This window comes from Labrus mixtus, chromosome 1 (assembly GCF_963584025.1).
Source record: "Labrus mixtus chromosome 1, fLabMix1.1, whole genome shotgun sequence".
Lineage (NCBI taxonomy): Eukaryota > Metazoa > Chordata > Actinopteri > Labriformes > Labridae > Labrus > Labrus mixtus.
In genome coordinates this window covers 25205778-25222507 of record NC_083612.1, presented here as the reverse complement: position 1 = coordinate 25222507, position 16730 = coordinate 25205778, and the positions used below count along the sequence as shown (strand labels likewise).

At 39.8% G+C, this 16730-nt stretch overlaps 1 protein-coding gene across 3 annotated transcripts in view; it reads right to left on the bottom strand.

Annotated features, from left to right (window-relative positions):
• Positions 1-2300: 2300 nt before the first annotated feature.
• Positions 2301-16730, bottom strand: part of cd276 (CD276 molecule) — a 73457-nt gene continuing 59027 nt past the window's right edge. For all 3 annotated transcript variants that reach the window (XM_061039661.1, XM_061039668.1, XM_061039651.1), the window contains exons 7-8: positions 13856-13894; positions 2301-3191 (exon numbers count right to left, since the gene is read on the bottom strand). In XM_061039661.1, coding sequence (XP_060895644.1) covers positions 13872-13894 — 23 coding nt within the window. In that variant the 3' untranslated portion in view covers positions 2301-3191; positions 13856-13871. The remainder of the gene's footprint in view (positions 3192-13855; positions 13895-16730) is intronic.

Here is a 16730-nt window from a genome sequence, read left to right as displayed (position 1 = left end):
GATCAAAACTCACAAGGTCAAATAGATGTGTTTTTTTTTTACATTTATCTAGTGGAACCTTATGATTTGCAATAGCTGCAATTTCTTCCAAATGTGTTCACATACAAATTGTTCAATATTTGTGCTGCCTTGAATATTGGTTTGTTTTCCTTTGTTTGTATTTCTTTTAGTGTGCAATGCAAACACCATAAAACCAACCAATGAGCAGCGTTCAGTAGTCGTTTACTAACACACAAATTAAAGTGTGTTCAGAGCTGATAAAAATCTTTTTTTTTTTCTTATGTGTGAGTTGTAGTCCGAGGCTTGGCTGTGGGGAAACTCCATACCCTGCCAAGTGTAACATTTTGATAGATAAATAAAGAAGGGACTTAAGCATCGTAAACATTTACCCTCTTGAGACAAGGTCTGGGAAAGGTGACATTAAGTGTTATAAATTAAATGTATAAATTATGTTAATAAGAAGAACTTTGGCTGCTGTAGTTTACAGGTTAGGGTAACTGCTAGCATGATATTTGTGGACACATTTGGACTGAACGTTAAGAGTTAGATGACCATATTTTAATTAACAGGCTACACTAAAAATCTCTTTTTTTGTTTTTTGTATCATGTATAATGGTTATAGGTACATGACCATAGAGCTGATGTGATGTTTTCTACATATGCACTGGGTTTGGTGGACATAAGGGAACAACATGTGATAACGAGTGGGCCTAGTGAAAGTCAGTTTAGTCAGAAATGTGACAGCAGATATTGTGTTGTTATTATTATTATACAGTGTTTCCCCTAGGTTTACAGCTTTTTGCTGGGGGTGTGCGGGCAGACGGACGCCGACACAAACACTTGAAGGAATCTTGGTGTTCATGTGTTACTTTTAATGACAGCTGTCCTGTTCTATCCTTAAATGACTTCTTTCCCCGATTTCCGACTCTATCCACTATCCTGTATCTACTATAAAGGCACAAAAAGCCCCCCCAAAAAATCAAAAAAATTATAATAACTTCAACTTCAAGGGGGGGGTGGGTGGGCCCCCCTAATATAATGGTAGGGGAAACACTGTTATCCATTTGTAAGTTATTGTCATTTAAGTTTGTTAGCCATTTTTCACTGCACAATAGCCTGTACTTCAATGTTTTTACTCATTCACGAGTATTTCTTTCTTTTTTTATTGCCAACTGACGGCCACAAGAATTGGAGTTTAGTTTGAAGGGCATGTAATTTGGATTTAGGGATTGTGAAAGGCTTGAAAGACTTCAAAGTTAATGAGGGCTTGGCATTTGCTTCTATTGTCTCACAAGACTGATTTTTTAATTTTCAAGGTGTACATTCAGCAGAGTGCAAAGAAACAGAGAGCTGCTGAGGTGCTGTTCATACGAGTTCCTTAGCTCTGACTTTTCTTTTCTCTTTTATATGAGTTTGTTTTTCAAATGAAGCTTCCCTCAAACCTTTTTCCAATGGCCCGGTGTCTGTTGTACCAATGTGAGATTTAGAAGACTTTGTAGACATTATTGTTTTAGTCAACCGTTGGCTCCTGTGCTGGCAGTAAGAAGAAAGGAAATGTTAGACTAGCATTTTTTTTGCTAAATCCCATGAAATTTTTTCCCAGTGCCTGAATGGGAGAACGAGCGCTTCTCAGAGAGGGGCCAACCAAATAAACCCCTCTTTGGGCCTGAAGCCACTAATCTGTAATTTAATTTCAGGTAGGTGTCTGGGCCATGAGGACACACAGCAAGGTCAAGGGCTACTGTACAGAGAGATCTGCGCATTTTGGCACAGCCTGGGGTCTGATCAACAGTCTCATCCAGCTTAGGAGGAGGACACAGTATGTGTGTGTGCATGTGTGTTCGTGTGTGTGTGTGTGTGTGTGTGTGTGTGTGTGTGTGTGCAAAGGAGGGATTTTTTCACTTCCTATACAAGTCAGACTTGATGGCAAGGTAGTTATTTGGCATATGACAGCTACAAACAATCCAAAAGAAAATCCATTATTCAAAACAAGTCGAATGTTCAGGATGACTGAGCATCTGCAAACAGACAGGGATTAGCCCTAAAATAGGACTGCTTCTAACGGGGAACAATTCAACATGTCACTGCTGATCTGCATGTAAATGAAATATTTGTAATACTTTCATCATAATTCATGTTTAACTCATTATGTAGACCAGCCTATCGGGAAGATAAATCAACTAAGGAGGAATTCGAGCTGCACGGCTAATCCCTTGGGTAAAAAAAATGTCAGTCCACCTTGTTCTGCTTGAACGAGCACAAAGTGGAATGGGAACCAATAATTATCAATGGCCAGGCAGTTTCATCATGTCTCTTTAATGTAAATAGGCACTGGGTTATCTGAAACAAAATTACTTTGGCATTCATACATGGTCAAATGGCACATGATTGCACGAGTACCTAACAAAAGCAATAAAACAACCTGTACAGCCCCGAGCCTGAAGAGATACAACATTCCATAAAAGCAGTAAAAAAAAAAAAAAGCTCAGAGAGTCCTCGTTCAATAAAATCAAACCTACATATAAAGTCATCAGGTCAATAAGGATATCAGGGTGTATCCCATGCACCATTTGCAGTTTGTTGGAGCTTAGCTGGCATTCAATGTCAATCCCCTGAAGTTAGTGAATATAGGGAAGCAGCACACGCCGACAGGTACAAGTTATTCCGCCGACTGACACTAATTAGCAAGTGCGGGAGTAATGGGAGAGCAGAACTCTCTCTCTCTCTCTGGCTGAGAGACAGTGAAGGCAACTGAGGCAGGGTCATCTCTTTAAGTGTCTCTCTTCTTATTAGACAGGAGATCTCTGGCACACGCCCCATCACAACCCATGCAGAGTGATGTCAGCGACAGTGAAAGGATCCTGTCACATCCAGTAGGTGTCAAACAAGAGCTCCTCTTTTGCATACTGCGCTCAACTGAGATCACTCACTGACGAAGCCCCTCTATTGACAGAAGAGAGGAGGGGGGTGGGGGAGGGGGCGATAGGAAATAATGGCACATGATGTGTTTATGTGTTTTTGATGGAAACTCGAGGGAAAGTCTTAGAAAGAAGATGATGGACTCATCTTCCGCTCAGCGACGCTTTGACATTCTGTAGGGGGATGCTGGAAATAGTCTCCAGGTTGATGGATAGGTGGAGTGGGATTATACGAGCCAGACTCATCTCCTACCCGCTGCCTGGCCCCGACTCCTGGAAATAAAAGAGACAAAAAACACAATGCGTATCATGTCAGGGTGTGCACCTTGGGAGAGGTTATTAGCTTTGAAAAATAATGAAACTCTGCAGTGCTGGTCACAAAAAAAGATAACCCAATAAATAAAGCAAGCAGGGGGAAGAATATACCTCACATACATACTTCTGATAATTATCTACAATTCTCATCAGTATGAAGACCAATTCTGCTGAAAAAAAGTGGAGAAAACTACAGAAAAACACTCCAGTTTGTGCATTATTAAATAAACTTTCACAGCAACAGGAAGCTGTCTTTCCAAGGATTCTACAACCTTCAAGTCTCTCTTCATCTAGTCATCATGCTCTCTGTATCACAAGCGAACTTCTAATGCCTCTCCTCACTCGTAGCCCCTATGGACCACCCCACTGCTAGCACAGCCAAAGAAATTGTTCTCCCTGCATCATTAAACAGTTTGAATTAACTCGGGTGGAATTTAATTATGTCACACATGAAGCTCTCCTACTTGAAGCCTTCAAAGGCAAAATAGCTGGAGCTTCAGTTTTTAGATACATTATTCAAGTCAGTCAGCCATATCTGCAGGCAACTGGACTTCTAAATGAAAACAGCGGACTAAGGATGGATCTTTTAATTCCTGTTTCCTGCTGAGATATCCAACATAAATACCCTGAGAGGAGCGAATAATCTCTGCCTCATATCAGTGGGAATTCTGCTCACACTCTGTGTTTCATTAAGACCTCAGCTGTACTGGATAAACCTGTCAGGAATTTATGTTGGATTTAGATATAGCAGAAACTCAGATGTCTTTTGACTGTGCACTCAGTGTTTGAAGCGCTGAGCGTGTCTGTCCTAATATTTCATCACAGGAAAACCAAAAATAGTTCTGTTAGAGATCAGCTTCTCCTACCTCCTAATTGACGCTCATTATCATCCTTTTTATTACATTTCACACATGACAGCATGCTGTGATGTGGATACATCCTAAATGTGACCCGTGAATATCTAAAAATATCAAACTAAAACTAAAAAAAGTAATAAAATGTGTCATTCTTAGTGACTGGAATATTTGCAAAGAGCAGAGCTAGCATAAGAATATCTGTCTCACAGAGCAGCGGCACGTTGTCTCGCTTATATTCTCTTCATGTCAAAGGGTAACTCAGAATCAGAATCAACTGTCCATAATAACACCGCTTCAACACCTTAATATTATCATTTATGTTGTGTATATTCCACTGTCTAGATTACTTTTTTTGTTTTTGATCTGTGAATGAAAAATCCACTCCATGTTTTGCTCTGCTTTGAGTCAGTTCACCAGATTTTGTAAGTCCAATCATCATTTGATATGAACTGTTTAGTTCTGTTTTTGTTTTTCTCCTTTGTTTTCATTTCTGGTCTTGTGCTCTGTGTCTGTATACTGTACTTTTCTGTATTCAAGGATCCCCTCCAAAACAAGATGACACATCTCAAGGGGTTATTCCTAATAAAGAATTTCAACAATAATTCAACAATAATTTGCCTTCCAAACTCGACCTTCAATCAATAATTCAATAATTTTAACCAAGGTTACTATTGTCAATGAACACTAATGAATTAATGTCCAGAACGTTTTCATTAAAGAAAACAGGGCTCTACAAAATAGATTAGTGAAACCATGTTATGTGTTTACTCAACTTAACTTAAAGTAATTAAAACAAGTTACTGGATATTATTTGTATTATGACCTTGTACAGAGGTCATAGTAGCATCCACAGCACAGTGTTGATAATCACTTCAAAATACCACCATGAAAACACCTTTGGGGGGGATTCTGATCACTGGAAATCAAAAAGTTCACTCATAACACTTCTAACAACTTTAGTGTTATAACGGCTTTGCTTTGTCTCTCAGAGAATCCAAAGCAGTGAAGTCAGGGCTGAACCCATTCCTCCATCCCAGCACCTGAGACACGAGCTGATGGACAGATTCATTAACAGCAGGTACACGAGATTGAACACTAATTTACTCGGGCTATGGGAGATTGTTCATGTGAAAGATATAGCGGAACAGTGGATTTAATCTAATGAACCGTTGTAAATCCACACTGTGCCCCTTTTTCTCCTCATTTACATTGAAATGTAAGTCCAATCTTCCATTTCTCCCTCTCTGTAACTTCCTCTTCTTTTTTATTACATCTGTGCTTGTAGAAAGTCAAAACTAAGAAACTAAACCGCAGGCCTCGTTCTGTTTGACACAGCAAAACAAAAAGTAATCAAAGTTAGTATCAGAGACAAACAGCAGGCATGGTAAAAGAAAAGAAATGTTTGGGAATAACCTTGGAGAAGTATTTGGGATAATGAGGGTGTAGCTAAACCTTGGTGACACTTTAAGATCATCACCAGATGATCAAAAACACCGTGACAATTTTCTATGTAAGGATTGATAATTATAGAGTATAATGTATGCTTACAGTGGATACACAGATATTTTATGGATGCATTCATTACATTGGATAGACAGTAATGGGCTGCATCGGACATATGATCCCCTGGGAACTGCTGGACACAAAATGGTGGGTTGTGGGATATATTTAAAGAGCACTTAGTATCATCAGCGTGGGGAGAAATAGAAGAGGCTGTTATTATAAGGCGTAACCATGCGTGTAAATACATAACCTTCAAGTTAACTGTGTGTAAGTGCGCTGCAAAGTAGGTTAAGTATTTCATTGTCCTCCTCACCCTGGCCCCCCTTCTCTTTAAATCAAACCACTTACATAAACCTAAGTGACTTTAAGAATAGCTATAACTTGTTTAAAGCTGATAATCAAAATGAATAAAGACACAATCACTGCTGCCATGAAGTCGGATTTCATACAAATATATTGAAGGGAATATTTGGGGCTTAAGCCAACCTATGCTGCTCAGGTTTTAAAAAAAAGAAAAACAGTCCAACTCATATATCATTGTAGAGTCACAACAAAATCGTTTTACAGATTTGTTCGTAAAAAAGAAAAGAAAAAGGAAACTAGATAAAAGTTTTCAAATATTGAGCTTAGAGTGTCGACTCTTGGGACAGAGCCAGACAAGCTGTTGCTTCATGTTTCCAGTATTTGTGCTAAACTCAGTAGACTTTTTCCAATCTGAGGTTGACTATTGGTGTCAATGTGATACAAACATATACATAATAGTGGTTTAAATACTGACAGCTGTCATTCCCCTTGTTCTGACTGCCATTACCCTTGCTATAAGCATTTCATGGCAATATTTTTGTTTTTATGTTTCTAACCCGACAACTGATACAGCCAACTGTATCAACTGTTGATACAGGCCTATACCATGACTAGTACTGATATTGCAACAACTCTAAAGCGATCATAAGCTAGGCCTACTGGCTGTAGCTCCAGTAAAGAATGTATTAGTTAGCTTGCATTTCATGAGAATACATTATGTTTTATATGCCCTGTTTAATCGGACAGACTGTTCCAAAGAAGAAAGCAGTTCACTATGAATTGTGCCATAATGCAGCAGCTCTTGCTACAGGCCACTCCACTTTGTCCTCATAATACTCCGTCATGAGTGAGATGTCTGACAGGTCCTGAGTGACCAGTTATTCGAAAGCAACCACATATGTCACACTCTTAAAATCCTACACCTCTCTCAGTTCTTCTTCTATAGTAGAGCTACACAACCCCTGACCTCTCTCCAAAAGCAGCCTGCAGCCCCCCTGGTGTTAATTATAGGACTTTTCCCCCTGGAGCCTGGGTGGTACGTGGGGATGCATTAATCTTGATTCTTCACTTCAGTCTAAAGGATCGTTTGAAGAGACTCCTGGTGCAAACCCTGAAGGCGAGGTGACTCAGTCTCAGGAGAAAGGTAAGGAGGGGGAGAAGAGGGAGTCACAGTTTATTCGGCGCTCACACCGGGACGTCGGCCATTTCAAAAGGCGAGTCAACCATTTATCCTTCACCACTTATCTTCTAAGTAAGTTCGTCTGGATGAATATTAAGAGTCATGGGAGGTCATCCCTCCTGAGCGACAGTCTTCCACCTGTGCTGGTGTCTGATGCAGCATGAAGGTGACTGTCACCCCATAAGCTGAACTGTGCAAAGTGAAGCAATGGCTGTAGGACTGTGACATTTTGACGTCAACGATTTTACCTTCAGCTTCAATTCATTGCACACTTTAGGCATGCACAGAGGTCAATGCTGTGTTTAACTTTGAGCTTCACAACCGAAAACCATATCAGATGCCCATTTACCATATTTAGAGGCATTTTACTCACAAAGCTGTGAGGGATAAACAGTGGGCTGATTAAACAGGTCATTTTAATGATGTCCGACATAAGCAAATTACACCAGATTATTATTATTATTATTATTGTTATAATACCTAACTGACAGGTTGGATATTCACTCAAGCACTGCAAATCAGCTCCATAGACATTACAAACAACACATTATTTTGCTATAGACCGAAGAGAAAATATTCTAAAGTGGGGGGAAACGACTTTTCAGTATTTACATTTGTGCCATCTGTAAATTTCCCGACACAGAACATATTCTCTTTGATATCTATTTCTTTGTGAACAATAGGATGGGATCCATTTAAAAGGGCTGGCTTCTCCTGCCACCAAAACCCATAATATGCACATTGATGATGGCTGAGAAATGAAGAACTCCAATTTGTAAGAGTTTCTTGATTGTCATTTAGCCAAAACAGCAAAGATAATTAATCAAATTTGACGACCGTTCAGAGGAGTGTTTTGTTTATTGGTCCATGTTGGGCAGGTTGGGATACTCACAGTGATTGGCTGAGTGACAGGTGTAAAGTGAAGCAAACATGTTTTGACAAAGGCAATGGCCTGGTGACCTCATACCTCCCTTTACTTGAAACAAATTACAAAAAGAGCTGAAACCTAATGAGCTTCTCTCGTTGGATGTTTTTAAGAGGATGTTCAGTGACATGGAGGCAGACACATCTGGCTGTAGATTTTCTCCCTGATGTGTATGTGGATGATTTTGACAGACCGATTTTTTAATTTGTGTCTTTTAATGTCTAATGATGTATTTTTGTATTAGTAAGTTTGGCTGCTCGTTGTCTGTGTGAAACTCTGTTAAATGTGCTGCTGCCTGTCTTGGCAAGGACACTCTTGAAAGAGATTTTTAATCTCAATGGGTTTCATTCCTGGTTAAATAAAGGTCTACATGTGTTCAATATTTTACAGTATCAGAGATTATTATTAACACAATTGAGTCAGTGCAGCCATTATACTTTGTTGATCCACTTCCATTACTTGATCATCCTTTGGTGCAAAGCGCCTCAGAGAATGTTTGTTTCTGAAAGAAGATAATGTGGATTTTTTATTACTGTGTTGATGAGTTGTATCAAAGAAAGTTATAATTTTATTTTACCTATTAAATCCCTTCTGATGGAGCCTTTTTCATCGTCTATACATTTATTGCATATTTTAGGACCATGATGTCCTGGTTATCTGAATTTGTGTATGTAGATCCGATTGTGTGTGATTTCCAGCATCACCACACCACTGATCTTATACTCAGTCTCTCATCTGCATTATGAGCACTCTATGGTAGTTAATTGAGCCCAGAGGCAGTTGGTTTCAATGAAGGCTCCTGTGCTTTTCTGGCAAAAACAGGAGAAAAGGAGCTCTCTGGAGAAGGCAGCTCTCTGTCGAGAGGCAAACAGAGCAGAACTCCTGCCGTGTTCATTAGCTGTCATTGATCAGTGATTCAGTTGCTGTGCAACTCCTACCGCAGCACACACAGTACCAGTTTTGTGTCCTAAAAAATTAATATAGAGGTAGGAAAGTGGAGCCAGCACAGCATTTTCCTCGTTATATTTTATTTTTCAAAGCACAATTTTGATGTGACTGGATGTTTGCCAAGGTTTCCAACAGTATGCAGAGACTGCTACGCAGCACACTTGTCCATTCCACACTTTTCTGATATCAATAAGAGCTACTATATTCGGTTATTGGCTTCCCTTAGAGGCTATCATTGCTGCAGTCTATTCCATCACTGGAGATGTACTGTAGAATGAGGCTGCGACTTATAAAAATGCTGATAAATGGCAGAGACAAAAACATAAATAATGCAGATATCAGAGATACTGGACACCTCCCTGGAGAGAGTCCAATGTAAGTGTCCTGTCTGACATTATCAGTGTCTGCTGGGCCTCACCTGCCACATATAGTAGAGGAACTGCCCCCCCCCCCCCCCCCCCCCCCCCCCCCAAACCCCCCTGCCTCTCCTAGTGCTTCACAATGCTTCCCACAAGATCTCCAAAAATTCTGATAGGATCATCAGAGCAAACCCCCGCCTCGCCAGGCTTTTAAAATAGACCAGTATTCTCCTTTCAATTCTACTCTATTTTACCCCCTTTTATCTCTCCTTTCATGTTACTCATAAAACCATGACAGTAAACCCAAAACTATTACTGTGAAAAAAGGTATAACAATGGGATATATTCTGAGAGTGACAGACCACAGTTGAAGTGAATGTATAGGGGGATATTATATAAATATTTCACTACTGTGCTGAGGGAGCTGGCAAAGGGCCATTATGTGGCAGTAGTTGCACTTATAGGGCTAATCTGTTATCAAAATGTAATCTGTACTCGTTGGAATTCATCAGAGGTCTTTAGGTACATGAACAGAACCATCCATGCAGCTCTTTATTTCACGGAGTCTTCTTTATTCTCTTCAGGTTTGAATATTCATTCTTTCCTCATTTGCACACATCTCTTCTTGTTAGGCCAAAAGTTCTGCAAAATACAGTTTCTTATTGGTCCCTTCAAACATAAAATGAACAAAAAGATTTTCAATCATTGCAGATTATGACCACAGGTCTAGCAGCCCAATGCAAATTTTTACTTTCAAATTGAAAGCTTTCTCTCTAGACAGTGTTCCTTTTAGGGGAATATTTTTTTTTTTAGGTCAGATGAGTCAGTTTAGAGATGGGATGCATTAACTCCTGTGCTCAAAGAACAATAACCCTGAAATTCTGCATTTTTATTCAAGTGTTGCCTGAACCAGCATTATTCAAACACTGTGGTTATGCAACTGTCTAAAGGAAAGGAAGACGGAACTTCAAAGATGATAAATTAATGAAAAAACTGACTCAGTCTTCTGAAACATAATATCTTATGATAGCCATCAGATGAGCCATTTTCTTTCAAGGCTAAATTATGCACATAGAGAACAAAGATTGTAGACTCTTACTCACATTTATGAATCTTGTACCTGAAGCTAAAATCTCTTTATGTTCAGAATAAAAAGTCCAACCAACAGTGGCTCATACTGTAAAGGTGATGAGTAACAATTACTTTAAAAAAGATAACTTAGATTAACAAGTGCATTTAGAAAATGTGTTAGCCCTAAATGCTGATTCCAGGTGAACACTTTCACTTACTCTACTGCCTAACTTTCCAGAACTACTGAGTGATCTTCATTATCAGTATAAAGTATTTATGATCACACACATACAGTGTAATCCTGTAACAATCCCAGCACAGTAGTGAGCACACTATACAAAGTATTGAATGTGCTGCAGATAGCTATTTACTATGATATCAGTGCTCGACTGCTAGTAATGACCCCAAAAAAGGGTCGAAGTCACGAATGAACACATGTATCAATAAGGCACACGTTTATGAAAACAAAGTGCCTCCTGTCTGTAAAATGGCTTAATTAAATGCAGAGCTCGACTTTATTAAATAAGATATGCTGCACTCTGCATAAATGCATTAATCGATAGCAAAACTGCCACACAAATATTAGAATAATTGATCCAGGATGATTCAGCAGCAGAGAGGTCTGGGGGCTTGCAGGATATTACTTAGCGTTAACAATCTCGGTGAAGGTCAGTGGATACTACAGTAATGACAAATGTCCTCGCTTTGACTCCTCCTTGGCCAGACTTTATTTTGGCTAGTTACAGGAAATGACTTTGTGCACCTTTCATCATCTTCTACTCAGTCTGCATGCTGCGGCTTTACGGCAATGACCAATCAGGGTGTAATAAAAGCAAGCTGTAACTGTCCAACCTTGTAATAAAAAGTATTCACGCAACTGACATCGAACTGCTGGTTATTACAGTAAGAGTTAAGAGTGCAGTGAGGAACAGATAAAGTGTGGGCCCATAGTCTCTACTTAATGTGAGATTAGATATTAGTGAACTGTGACTCGTAGACAGCGTGATGGAGTCGTTTTTTTCCTCTACCTTCTCGCAATAGATGTGTGTAGATACTGTACAAACATATACAGGCATGGACACAAATCATACACACAACATCAAATCTGTCCAGCTTCCAAACTCTATCAACTCTATGTGTGTAGGGAATTCTTGTGCAGGAAATAATCACTACATTTATAAACCATGGTATCTGTCTCTTTCTGACAAAAGACAGACCAGCTGCACCATCCTGTTATCACTCCAGCACCACAGGGACCAAACATCTTCAATATCTGACAAATCAGAATTGATGGAGTGGTTCTAAAACATCTCCTAAAATATATCAGCATCAAATATCAAAGCATCTATGTTGAAAGAAGAAGAAAAGAAAAGTGAGAAAAAAAAGGTTTAAAGCACAAAAATATCCTCTGTTGCTCATGACTCCCAAAAATAGTGCCAAGCCTTTGGGCTTTTCCCGGTCCACGAGCTTGGTCCAGGAAGGGATAAAGCACCTGACACAGACTAGCTATGGTTGAGTGAACATGAGGCCAGTGTGGGATTGTCCCATTCCTTTCCCCAAGGGCCACCGCCTGCACCCTGGCCCCCATCAAGATCGGAAATGCCTGCCTGCCACTGTATTACTGCTGCTGCTCTTGGTCTAGGTCAGTGTGCTATTAAAGTGGAGTCACCACAACAAAAAAGTATACAACCATGTAGTCAACAAGCAGTCTGACAATATAAGTGGGAAAAAACACACACCTCTATACATCCTCTCTTAGAAAAACTACTATCCCAACATGTAAACAAAGTCAAGACAAGCTGTTTTCTAATGCAGCTAATAAACCTAAGAGTGATGACAAGCACCAGGTGATTATACCTCGAAACACATTTAATTACACACCGCCTGAAAGTATGAATAGTTAAAAGTATGTGTCATAGTATATAGTTTAAAAATTCTGGATCCAAAGAAGCATCTGAATGTGTCTTTGTCTGGAAAAGTTGGGGTTTAAAGCAGCCAAAAGAAAAAGGACTGGCCTGCCAACACTAGCCAGGATTTACTCATGAGTGAGCCAATCAAAACAGCTACAAATTGGCTCACCTTTTCCTTTTCTTGCACCCAGCAGGAGGTAACACAGACAGCAAGCTGCAGTAGTGCAGGGCATATCTTATTTGCTATTCTACAGAAGCTTCAATCTGTGGTTTACTCTCTATTCTTTAATGACTTCATGACTTTTGGACTACCGATGATGGTCCTACCAGTCTGGTCATGCCATATCCCATATTACACATCCACATGAGCTACAGTAGAATCCAGCTACTACTCTTTTTGACAGTTTCAACAGTCTTCCTTTTGTCCTGTTGTTCACTTGGATCATCCACTTAAAAAGGAATAGGCCACACTTCAAATCATTCAAATATTGCCCTTCCAGTCAAACTATTACAACATACACTGAATGTGCACAGTTCTTTTGACCCTGTTTTGCTTTTTCCTCTTTACTATGGATATAAAATTTTCCCCCGAAAACCAATAAATGTCTGTAAATGCAAATTAAGCAAATAAGCAACAGTAACTGGCTTATTTTAAATTGGCTATCTCATCTTCCTGTAACCACAATCTCCTACTGTGGTAGCAGAGGAGCTGTCCGTGGTACCTAAAAACTCTGAGGAGTGTTTCTTTATGATAAGCATGTATTATTCGTAGATGTGTATATTGTTGAGCACAAAACCACATTTTAAAATTGTTTTGCTACTAAATCCTAAAGCTGGACCATTTTTAACCAATATTCCTTCTGATTGTTTACATTAATGCGTTGTGTTAGAAATCAGTTTTCAGATGTGGAACCTTAAGCAGAGACAGACTTTTCCTCCTCCACTGCATGGCGAGCTACTTTCTAATAAGTTCTGCTTAAATATACATATAATATTCATGATTGTCAAAGCATCCACAGAACGCAGTGACATAATGCCTTAAATGTAGCAGAAGGATGCTATACACCTTACTATGTCAGGCTCTTACTGCAGCACCAGAATGGCCGCTGCAGTTCATCATGAGCCAAAGTTATCAGATTGAAAACTTCATGAGGATGGCAGTGAATATCCATAGATTTAGAAAGAGGAAAAAAAACCACAGCATATAGACACACCTAAAATGTTTACCATGACATGTGTACCATTAATCTGTGGATTACAGTAGGGCATGACATTTATGTTTGCATGCCAGATAAAATGCAATACATTTGTCGGAGCAGACTGTGACCCTGTGATTCCTAAAATCAAAATGTTGAGCCTTCTCGTATGCCCGTCTATCTGCTGATTTAATGCAGCCCGGCCTCATTATAGCGGCACTTACCCAGAGCCTCTAGAGACATTGTGTCCTCCAGAGCATTACTGCTGAAGGTATAAGGTAGTAGTGATAAGAGGCTAAAAATGTGACACCTGAGCGACACATTAATACACAGGTGTATGTAAAGACACAGCAAAACTGTACGCACTCACCTTGAATCTCTTGGCCTTAGCTTTTCAGCAGTGTCATGGCTGAAAAGCAAGAAAGAAAAGAATTATTATTTGAAGCTGTTTGAGAGATACAACTGCTGTGAAGTGGGCATCATGTCAGCATCAATATAACTTTCATGTCTATTGTGTCATGGAAAAGCATCATTACAGCCTTGGTTGTTGTTATCCCTTTGCCTCCTCCTCCTCCACCTCCTCCTCTGCTCTATGTGCACCAACCTTGCCATGGCTAACAGGAAGCAGAGGGCACAGCGCTTTATTTAATTAGTCACAGCAGCTGAGTGCTCATGTGGAACCAAACAGGGGAGGCAGATTGGGGTAGTGAGATGGATAGGCACTCTCCCACCGGGCCTTGGCTGTGCTGTCAGAGGAGCGGAGATTACATGACAGAGGGGGGAGCAGGGGGCTGGGATGGCAGGGGGATGTAAATGGTGTCCGTACAGACAGATTCATCCCAAGAAAAAGGATTGCATTCACTTGTGAACCCCTGTGCCCCTGTCCTCTCACAAAGCCACTCTTTATACTGTTACTTTTGTCAGTTATGCAAACCAGGCAGCAGTGGGACTGGCATATTGTTGTGTGATGCACTCAGTGGTTTGACTGTTTTTTGTTTACGGTGACAACACTCATTATTCCAAATGATTTAGGAGATGCTATTTGCTTTCTATCTCTCCTGACAATGATCAGGTCGCCTTTTCCTCACAGACCAGTAGATAACCTCTGAGAGGTTGCACAAGTGTCTCAGTTTGCAGCAAATAAAATCTGCCCTAAGCACAAGGCAAAAGCAGCAAATACAATCTTTCAAAGCATCTCCTTTTAATATGTTTAATTTCCTCATCTTAAAAGAAGAAAGAAAGGAAAGATCAGCAACACGGGAAAGTTCTATTTTGTACATAATTAGAGAATTCTGCGTTATGCAAAATCTATATGAATCATGTGTAAAGGGGTTTATAATTTCTATTATTACACATTCAATCTTAATTGGCCCTCAACAGCAAAATCTGTGTTCATCCTTAGAGAAAACTCAGTATACATGTAGCTTACTGTGTGCTGCAGAAACAGCAAAGAACAGCAAGGAACATGAGTGAGGTGGTTGACTAATGTGTTTGCAGCTACTAAGCAATGTTGTGCAGGGAGCTCTTTTAATTAGCACTTTTGAAGTTGTCCTGTGACCCACATCTAATAATGAAGGCAACATGAATGTTCTATTTACATATCTTTAGTCAGTAATGTGTGACCGTTGGGAGAGCCCAGTGGCTGAGTATGTGATGCCAGTGAAAAAGGGAGGGCATGTCAAGCAGAGCCGCCTCAGGCTGTTTTCCAAGGACCACTCAATCTGAACTGCAGCAATGTGGAATGGTATGTAAGTGACCTGCAGGTCTGTCAAACTGGGTTATTTTTAAGTATGCTGCATGCAACTTTTTAATAAGGCCTGGTCTGGTGACGGCATGTATTTCAAGAAGTCAATTCTTCAGCATTGCTTTACAGCGTAACTACTTGGAATACTGTGTCTTTTGTGTCATAGACTGGCCTATATGTATATAATATATATATATATATTTTTTTTAAGTATTGTATTGTAAATACAAATATAATACGTATCAATTGATTTACAAACGCGTCGGTTATTTTTCTTTTCTAAAAATGCATTTGCAAAAACGATTATGTAATACATCATACACAGTTAATGCTTTTAGCTAAGATGTTTTCTTGAGAATAAAACCACATGGAAATCATCAATTAAGACCTGTTTGTATAAATATTTTCCCTTAGTGCCCCTAGTGGACAAAACCCCCACAAAACGCTATTATATTGTTTGTGCATGTTCATTTAACAGCTACATATGCATTCAAGGAATTTAACATAACTGTTGATATCTAGTAACAATTGAAAACCAAACACACATTTGATTGTGTTAATCTGTTCTCTAATCTGTATCCACCATACCCAGTTTTGCAAATGATGTTAAATATACATATATATATATATATATATATACACACTTTAAGTCCCATGAGAGACATGAGGTGAGTATTTTTTTCCTCTTGCATAAAGGGGTTTTATTTTCATTGCTGTGTGAATAACTCAATAAAAAAGACAGAGGGGGATATAATAAGCACAGAGGTGACTTTGACTCTGGTACAGCTGTCCTTGTTTCTGTCTGTCTGCTCAGGAGTCACCTTTAGCTGGCTAGCTTCTTAAAATCAACACAACAACAACATAAGGTGATGCGCTCCGAGGCTTGAGGCTTTAATATGATTTTTGCAACTGTCATCTATCTTTCAGTGGCATGCAGGAGTCATAAGAAGGAGAAGGGTGTGGCTTTCTTCCGCCATGAGATTCATAATGAAGGAAATTTCCTAACTTTCCACCTTCACAGGACCTTGGCTCAGTTAAGCAGGGTTAATAAAACAGTTTTTCACATGGAGCTTCTTCTTCAGAGGGCGTACGAAATTGTTATTTCCGACTATTCTTTGTCTATGAAAGAACTGGGTCACTGACTAACACTCTCTTCCAGTGCCTTGTTGCTAAGGCCCTGACTCCTTAGAGTCCAGAGGATTTAGGGAGACAGGGGCTAGTGCACACAAACTAAAGCCAGCTTCTGACAGGAGGAGCTGCACTTGCGTGACTGCAGCCCCCTCTAAACAGCACATCATGCTCAGATTACTGAACACATTTCAGGGAGGAGGTGGGGAGGTGAGGGATGAAGCCAGCAAGATGCATGCACACTGCACCTCTCTAAATGTGAATGTAGATTAGTGTATCAAAGTGCTTCTTACAGTGTGTGTGGAGTGTGTGTGTCCCTTCGCCCTTCAGTGCATGTGTGTGTGTGTGTGTGTGTGTGTGAAGGGGCTGCTGT